A 9754-nucleotide genomic window follows, 5' to 3' on the forward strand; every position below is an offset into this window, starting at 1 on the left:
ATCCTCCTCCACACCCAGAATGTGATCTCTACCTATAATAATGTTGTTTCCTGTGCCAAAAGACCAGCAAGTGCGATTTAGGAGCCATTGTTTGATTTTGTTGAAACTTGCCCAAATGGAAGATCCAATTGTTTTGTTTTGCTTTTTTTGTTTTGTTTTGTTTTGGTTTTGTTGTTGTTTTGTTTTTGTTTTTGTTTGTTGTTTGTTTGTTTGTTTTGTTTTGTTTTGTTTTGGTTTTTTTTTTTTTTTATCAGGTCATCTCTCATCCACACTTCCGCCTTAATGTCACCCAGATATTTTTCTCGAATGATGTCTCCCCACAGACATTCGTTGAATAAGCTGCACCATAGAGATTTGGTTAAAAGTGCCCATCCAAAAACTCTTAAGTTTAGGATCCCCCAACCCCCAAATTGCTTTGGAATCATGAGTCTATCCAATCTGATCAGATGATATTTGAGGGATTTTCTAGAGCCTGCCCAGATGAAGTTTGCCAGTATACGACTAATTTTGTTAATAATAGTGGTGGGGAGACAGTATAGGTGTGCCCAATACACCACAAGTTGTTGCAAAACCGATTGCATGAGTGTGACTCTGCCCCTGAGAGTCAAACAACGATGCTCCCATCCAGAGATTTTCTTATGAAATTTATCAGCAATCCATAACCAGTCGTTAACTCTGTAATTGTTTGGTTTGATATTGAAACCCATATATCTCAAACCCAAACCAATCGTTTGAGTGGGCATGCCAAAAATGTTGGCAATGTGTTCTATCTCCTCCTGATGACCTTCAACATATAATAGCATGGATTTTCCCTTGTTTATCATAAGTCCTGAAGCGTCACCGAACCTGCAAAAGACATGGTGTAGTGTGGTCCATTGCATCTTGGAAAGCATTCCGAAAATCAAAATGTCATCAACAAAAAAAACTGTGTTAAACCTTTATGCTGCGTCCCAAGGTAAGTCCAGTAAAAATGTTCTCCACTCTGGCCACTTTGATCTTATGACTGAGGCCATCCATGACTAGTATAAATAATAGGGGCAATAAAGAGCAACCCTGACGAAGTCCCCTTCTGACACCAAAAAATTTAGTGGGATATCCATTTATAATTACAACATATTGAACAATGGATACACAAGCCATGATCCACTCTATATTTTTCATATCCAATCCAATTCTTGTAAGTATGATGCGAAGGAAAGGCCAATCTACACAGTCGTACACTTTCTGTAAGTCCATCTTCATAACCAACGCTTGCAGTTTCTTCATGTGGATGGAATGAAGGCATTCCTGTGCAATGGCAACAACGTCATCAATCAATCTGTCATGCAGAAACCCATATTGTTCCCGAGAGATATAAGTGGAAAGGGTCGACTTTAGTCGTACCGCTATGATATTGGATATAAGCTTATAAATAGGGAGATGGGCCTGTAGTCCTTAAAGGATTCCAACTCTTTTTTCTTTGGAATGAGGGCAATGAATGTGGAGTTGATGGCCCCTGGAATGTGTCCCCGAATCCTGAACTCTTCTGCCATAAGCAGTGAATCAGGCCCTATTAGGTCAAAGAAATGTATGAAGAATTCAACAGTCCAACCGTCTGGCCCAGGGCATTTATCTTTTGCAAAGGATTTTAGGACCATATGGATCTCATCCAAATCAATGGGCCTGTATAATGCCAGATTTTGAGCCTGATCAAACATGGTGGGATAGGAGTCCGAACCCCAAATCTGGGCCACAATCAGTGTACACCCTCGCGCTCGATAGAAGGATTCAAAGAATAAAACTGCTTCTTTATGGATATCAGTTGTAGAATGTGCCATATTGCCATTGGAGTCTCTAATGTGCCATATCGAATTGATGTTCCTCCTATAGTTTGCATATCTATGATTTTTTTTGTCCCCTCTTTTAGCCACAGTGCTTTGCTCTTCAAGCGCCAAGTGGCTTCCTGTATGTGCAGGATCTTCCTCTTTTTTTCCTCCATATCCTTTATTTTGTTAATGAGAGCTGGAGAGGGGTTCCCATTATCCATGATCTTACCAAGTCTCGCCATTTCCTCCTTGATATCTAATAAGTCCTTAATCATGGCCCTTTTCTTAATTCTCTCCCATTTTTGGACCTCCAATTTTAAGGCACGAAGTTTCCCATGTATGGCATGCATGGGTGAAATATTTGTTTCTCGATGCAACGAGGTCAAGAAATATTTAACCAAATTATTAAAATCATCACCCTCAAGCCAGATTCTGTTAAATTTGAAGGGCATACCCAAACGCATCTCCTCCCGTTTCCAAATTAACAATATGGGCATATGATCAGAAACATATATCTTAAAGACATCATAATGGAAGAAACCCAATGTCTGTACAAGGTTTTCATGGACCAAAAACCCCTTATACAAAATGGAACTGAAAGTTAAACGACAAAATTTCAACTGGATTTAAAATAAGATTAGTTCAAAAACTGAGTTGCGCAATTTAAATTTGAAGCTGTTTCGTGTGATTGTTTTACGTTTTAGAGATTAGCCGGTTATATTTCTTGACAAATTTGTCCAAATTTTGAAATTATAAATTTAATAGGTAGATATTGATCACTCCAAAATGTGGATACTGAATGTATATTTTCTTTGAAAACAAAATTTTGAAATTACAAATTTAATATGTAGATATTGATCGCTCCAAAATGTGGATACTGAATGTATTTTCTTTGGAAAAAAAAAAACTACCAAAAATTGTTACCGGTGAAAAACACTCCAAAAGACTTTAAAGGGCATCGCCTATCTAGGTTAAGCGCTGATTTCCAAATTTCCATAAAAATCTACTCATATCCTTTTCTACCTTGATTGACACACAAGGCGTATCTGTCTTCCTGTCCTCTATCCATGGCGAGTCTTTACGGTATCTTTCTCAGCTGCCCTGTTTCTATTCTTCTACCTTGATTGTCACGCAAGATTGATGGACCTTTCTGGCATTTGGCCATGGCGATTCTTGTGTTAAAGTCATGGATAAAGTTTGAAGGAGTTCCTCTGTCAATGCCACATAAACAGAATCACGGGTAAATTGCTCTATGTGCGCCGATATTTAAGGTACAGTGACAAACTCCTGGGTTATTGGGTCAATACCCGCATTAATAGGAATAAATGTATTACTCTTTTCCACTCTGTTTTCGTCTCGCTTATATTCTAAGGGAAACTTCCACGTTCTATGACCATTACCACTAATTCTGCAGCTGGATTCCTTACAAGTATTGCGAGGAAGAGAGCTCAATTCAAATTTCCCAAAACGAAAGGAAAATTTGCTGATTCCCCCTTTAGTCTGTAATTAGATTCAGACCATGGGTGGCGTAAATTTAAGCAATGGCAATCAGGGAATGAGCCTGTTGGGTATAAAGTTAGCAGGAAAGCCCAGATGGTTTCAACTCCTCCTCTGCGCTGGAGGATTCTTTCTTGGGTATCTGGTGAATGGAGTCTGTGAGGTACTTTCATACTCATTGTAACTGCCATATGAGTTCTTGCATGGAGTAAACGCATCTAATTACTGTCATCGTTTCGATTTCATTAGTTACCTAGCAAAACTAAACAACGCTTGACAACAGACCTTGATGTCTGAAACCTAACAAGAGATTTTCTGAAACTGCAAAACTGACTCTGTTTGGGAACTGTTGTATGCAGGAATACCTGTATAACAGACTCAAATTCAGGTGAATGTTCAGAATTTCAAATATGTTCAGAACGCACTTGCATATAAATACTTGCAAAATAAGCCATGTTTACTCACCCACATTTCGTTTGTTTTGTTTTCTGGGTAAAGCTATGGGTGGTATTTCACTTTTGTACAAGGCTTTCTGTATATTGGGCTTATATATCTCAATGGCTTCCGACTGAAGCACATCTTGAATCCATGGAAAACATACATAAGCCTCTCTGCAGTACTGATGGGATCCCAAGGGTTGACCAAGGGATCTTTAATATTTCTCAACTATCCTGCCCAAATCATGTTCAAGTCTACCAAGGTATATTAAATTTATAATAATAATAATAATTTATTTTAAGGTCACTGTAAAGTCAGATATCAAATTGGTAGGAGATCTCTGGTTTCCGGTATGAGATCTCTTGTTTCTGAGATATGAGATCCCCTCTGCATAGCTGCCATTTATATATAAATTGACATCTCTTGTTTCTGAGATATGGGATCCCCTCTGCATAGCTGCCATTTATAACATATGTGAAGAATTATTATACTCTGATTAGTGCTGAATTACATATTATTATATTTATTCAGACATAAAATTGGTTTATAAGATTCCTTGTTTCTGAGATAAAGGACCTGCCTCTGAACAGTTATTCAGGTATAGATTGACATATATGGATAATTATTGTACTCTGTTTAATGCTTAATTGCATATTATCATATGTACTCAGATTAATGATGAACTGCATATTACTATATGATTTGATCCATTGCAGGTTTTACCTGTGATGATTATGGGGGCCTTCATACCAGGCTTAAGAAGGAAATATCCAGTGGAGGAATATATCTCAGCTGTATTGCTTGTGCTGGGTTTGATAATCTTCACACTTGCAGATGCCCAAACATCTCCAAATTTCAGTATATGCGGAGTTTTCATGGTGTGTGGGGCTCTGATTTTGGATGCCTTTCTGGGCAACCTTCAAGAGGCCATATTCACCATGAATCCCACTACTACACAAGTATGGACTGCAAAAATAATTGATGAACCCAATTAATTAACTCTCATGGACACTAATTCTGTGTTACATATACCCTCTATTATGTATTTATTTACATGCTTGAATCTGCTACAGATGGAGATGTTGTTCTGCTCCACTGCTGTAGGGCTACCATTCTTGATTCCTCCCATGATTTTGACTGGAGAGCTCTTCACAGTCTGGGGCTCCTGCCTACAAGTATGACTTCAAGTCCATTCCAAGGAGTTCTACTCGTTTAAATTTCAGAATTACCAATACTGACTTCTGACTCCAATAATGTTCTCTTATGGCAGCACCCTTACATTTACGTTGTGTTGATATTTGAAGCCATGGCCACCTTTGTAGGCCAGCTGTCTGTTTTATGTTTAATAGCAATCTTCGGAGCTGCTACAACTGCCATGGTTGCTTACCAGTTACCCTATTTCTAAATTCTTACCTAAATTTAACGTTGCTTATTCTTTAGAGGTTTCTTTGATGATAGTTGAATTCTGCAGGTCACAACAGCAAGAAAGGCGTTTACATTGCTCCTATCATATCTCATATTCACGAAGCCAATGACCGAGAAACATGCAACTGGGTTGCTTCTAATAGCCATGGGAATCGTTTTGAGGATGGTTCCAAATCCAATGCCCAATTCGGTGCGAATACAAAGCAACTCTTAGGTCTTGGGCGGCCCTTCCAACTAAATGTTGCTTGGAAAGATCATACAGTGTAACATAACGCAGGCCATTTGACACCTGGAAAAAACACGGCCCATTTGTATCATATTCCCCTCAGTAATACAATATAATGATGCATATTGTAACAGTGTATTTGTGGGAGCGTATCCCTGACTTTGCATGCATCCCTTTCACTTGGAGTTGTGTTTCAGGAAATGTTTATTGTGTGAAATTGTAGCTGAATCTGTACAGATTGGATGTAGTTAGAAAACAATGAAAAACACTGGCAAGTAGAAAACAATGAAAAACACTCGAAGTGGAAAGGAAAAAAAATAAATAGAGAAAAATAATTAATGAATTCTAATAAAAATAAATAAATTATGAGAGAATACAAATTCAACGCAACATGGCTGAACTAATACATGGCTGAACTAATACAGTGGTGAATCTAGAGATGTGAACATGCACTAAAGAGAATTGACACCTAGATTTAACTAGCCATGTAATCATCATTTAACTATCTCATGCAAGTGGAGGTAGTAGAATTCATGCATGCATTTGCAGAGTGCCCTCTTGGTGATAATAACGAGGTTGCCCTGCATGACTCTACTTGTTAGTTTTCGGTAGCTCTGAGGTACTTCTGTATTGGTGGTGCCTAAAATGTAGAAGTAACCTAGCACATTTCATTCCCTAGACACTCTACTTCACAAAGTTGAGAAGTGCACATTTTTAATTAATGACTAAAAAGTGAATTTTTACAAAGTGAATATGACTTTATAAAGTTGGGTCACTTAAGTGATTTAAGTAGTGTCCAATATGAAATGAAGTCATGACCGTTGATCTTGATATGACTAGATTAAATCGTAGACATTGAGACCTAGAGTTAGGGATTTTAGTCATTGATGAGAAATAAAATGAGAATAAGAGGGTGAAGAGGCACACTATTCTTCATGAGATTTGGAGAGGAGGAGAAAGGGAGCCATGGGGAGAAGTTCAACAAGAGGAGCTAAGCTAGAGAAAGAGAGAGCAATACATACAACAACTGAGAGACGACATGAATTCCTAGGAGAAGCACAAAAATCAAGGAAGGTAAAACACAAATTTCAAGGTGTTGTTCAACATTAAATGCATGGCAAACAACACAAAAATCAAAAGTTGGTACAATTCATTTAATGCACAGGTCGTACAAAGATGGGCATGATTTTCAAGGGCTCACTGAGCATGAATTTCGAGCACTGTACAACAAAAATTTCAAAGCAGTTGGGCACGGTTTCCAAGGAAGCTTGGGCACCAAAATTGAGAAGCTCAAGACAACATGAAATCCAGGGAAATCTGGGCACAATTTCCAAGGGAGATAAGTTGTATTTAATGCTGATTTGACTGCTGTATTTTTTTTTTTGAGAAATAAAATTCCTCCTCTCTCTCTTACTAGTTTTCCCTTAGGGGATTTTCCAGGGTCATTTGACCAAAAACACCTATATTAAATTTGTGGGTTGCTTTTGTTATTTTCAAGAAAAGTGAGTAGAGTAGGATCATGTGTTTTGAGTTTGAAAATATTCTGTTTTATGACAGTAGCATGAAATATGTTGGGTTTAACATTAAACTTGGTGTGACTTCATAAACTTGAAATTGAGTTGGGCCTAAAGTCAATTTTTCTACACTACTCACTAATCTAATTGAAGTACAATTAAGTGTATGTTATCTCCAATACCCCTCTGTGAAGCACTACTAGAGACAACAAAATGAATGAGTCTAAGCAAGAAGCCATGTCAGGTACTGATTTTACAATGCATCTAAGTGGCATAGAATAACTAGATGGAGAGGAAAGAGGGAAAACCACATGAGAACAAGCCACCCTACTCAAAATACAACATTGAAAAAGAAATACAACTATTAGGAAGAAAGTGAAACTTTTGCTCAGAGAAGTTTTTCATGAAGATGTTGATAGTCTATTCAAAAGTGGGACAATATCGCAAATCGATGATCCCATTAGGTACCGATTCCCAAATGTAGTGCATGTGGATTTCAATTTGTTTTGTTCGTTGTCGCTCCACTAGATCTTTGCAAAATTTTAGTGTGCTTTGATTGTCGCACCAAATGATAGTTGGATGATGAAATGTGATACCAAGCTCAATTAGGAAGTTTTGCAACCAAATGACCTGACAATGTTGATTACACCTCTGTATTTGACCTCTGCCGATGATAAAACAATCATGGATTGCTTTTTGCTGGACCAACAAATGGGACCAGAACCTAAACTAAGAACATATCCTTAAGTGGACTTGTGATCAATGTTATTTCCAACCTAATTTGGATCAGTGTGGCCAATGAGATCTAAAGTACATTGTGCTACAAAATGTATCTCGTAGTTGATGGTTAGTTGGACATATCTAAGTATGCACTTGGAAACCTTTCAATGCAGCTTATGTGGCTCCTTCATATATATGGAAACTATGTCTATTGCATATAAGAGATCTAGACAAAAGTGTTGAAAATGCAATAAGAAAATCCTAATTTAATTTTGTCCTTGAATTAAATTAGGAATAAAATTGTAATTCCACATCACATGACAACTTGTTTTAGTTAACTAAGTTAATTTGACTTAGTTGGCTCAGTTAATTCGAGTTGAGGGTCTAACTTGAGTCACGTAGAGTATCTCTTACTTTATAGGAGCCCTGGTTGAGTTTATTTTGAGTTGTAATTAATTAATTCAATTTAAATGAGTTAAACTCAGTTAATCTAGTTCCAATTGTTGGAGGAACAAGTGGGAGGTCTAGTAGTGTGGTGCTGAATGCAATGATCAACCAATTAACTGATGATTCACTCATAGATAACTCATGCATGTCAGATCTGATGGTTACTCAGTTGCGATTGGAGTTCAAGGACAATGTACTATCAGCTGTATAATCATCCGAATTGTACAGGTGGTGCATGCAGTCAGAGGAAGGCCTATGATGGCTTGCACAATTCCTTTGAGGAATTTCCCTAATTAATAAGGGGCTAATTCCCAAGGAAACAACGCAAGGAAATAGGGACTTGAGCAAGCATAAAATTAGTTAAGTATTGGCCCGGGTTTGTCTAGGAAGCTCTGAGACAGATAGAGATAGTGTAGAAGTTGCTCGGGCTTGAGCAAAGCATTGTAATCTTCTTATATTTTCTGACTAATGCAATATACAAATAACAGTGGTTTTTAGCCGTGGCTTTCCCCAGGAAATCATTGTGTAATGTTTTGATTGAATTCTTTCTCTTGTATGTTTCGTGATTTCGCGACCGTTTAATTATTTCCGCTGATGAGTAGAGTAGATTCAAGTCTATTGTTTTAGTAAATTACAATTAGTAGTTTGAATCTACAAGGAATTTCTACAAAGAGTGAGTGAGATAAAAAAGATTTCCCACAAGCTTTCTATAATGGTGCAATCAACCAATGATGTATCCTTTCCAACCTCAAGGTGAACCATGATAAGAAAGGTGTAGCTGCTAGCTTGCACTAGGTCATCTAAAAGCGAACTAAGATATTTCCTGTGTACTTGGACTGAGCAATTTTGAGCCTTGAATCATTTTGGTTCTTTTCTAGACTTAGGAAGAAGTGTAACAAATCCATATCTATCATGGAAAACCTGTCATGTATAGGGGTTTTGCCAACAACAATGGCATGCATTAGTAGTCAAGTGGAATCTAATTGAGGAACAAATTTAGAAAAAGTATATAGGAGAGATCAATGATTTACCTTACCACCTACAATTTTGGATTTATCATGCATGTCGTATATGCTCATCAAATATGGGGATTTGAACCTTGTGAAGAAACCCTGAATGTTTTCGAAATTGCTTGGGTCTAATGAGTTGAGCTCATTTCAAGGATGTGACCCCACATCTCATCCTACGTCCCAAAAGAGTGTCTCCAAAGTGGTTGAAACATTATTTGGAGCGATGCATGCTTCGACATAAAACAATAATTTTGGAGAAATCGCTAACCATAGGAAACAGAAGGCCTCATTCGTGCAGTTGAAATATTTGGATTTTTCAACTGTGGGATTTGGTTCAATCTCTATTTCCATGGCCATTCGATATGGGCCTCCACTTCTAAGCTAAAGTAGAATTTTAATTTCCATTTGAAATAGTTATATGGTGTGAAAATTGTAGAAGGTGGAAACTCCATTCTTTCCAATAGCTCTAATCTTCAACACCTGCAAATAGATTGTTTATGTTCCTTCTTCTTGGCTCCTGTGGATCCTTATACTATGTGAAATTTTAGTTGAACTTGCACCGATTGGATCTAGTTAAAAAGCAATAGACAAAGCTTGCAAGTAGGAAAGATGACATAAAATTGATAGAGAAAAAAATTAATGAATTTTGTTAATGCACAAAAAGGAAAATTA

General features: G+C 37.4%; 1 protein-coding gene across 1 annotated transcript; it reads left to right on the plus strand.

The window, feature by feature from the left end:
• The first annotated feature begins 2828 nt into the window (after positions 1–2828).
• LOC149158012 (UDP-galactose/UDP-glucose transporter 4-like) lies at positions 2829–5537 on the plus strand. Its single transcript, XM_089437694.1, has 8 exons — positions 2829–3076; positions 3220–3465; positions 3662–3690; positions 3801–4002; positions 4457–4699; positions 4814–4915; positions 5011–5118; positions 5212–5537. Exons 2-8 carry the CDS (start codon positions 3325–3327, stop codon positions 5377–5379), a joined length of 993 nt encoding a protein of 330 aa, XP_089293820.1. The 5' UTR covers positions 2829–3076; positions 3220–3324; the 3' UTR covers positions 5380–5537.
• Positions 5538–9754: the final 4217 nt, after the last annotated feature.

This window comes from Pinus tabuliformis, chromosome 5_2 (assembly GCF_031772625.1).
Source record: "Pinus tabuliformis cultivar Carrire ecotype Pingquan chromosome 5_2, CPIR1, whole genome shotgun sequence".
Lineage (NCBI taxonomy): Eukaryota > Viridiplantae > Streptophyta > Pinopsida > Pinales > Pinaceae > Pinus > Pinus tabuliformis.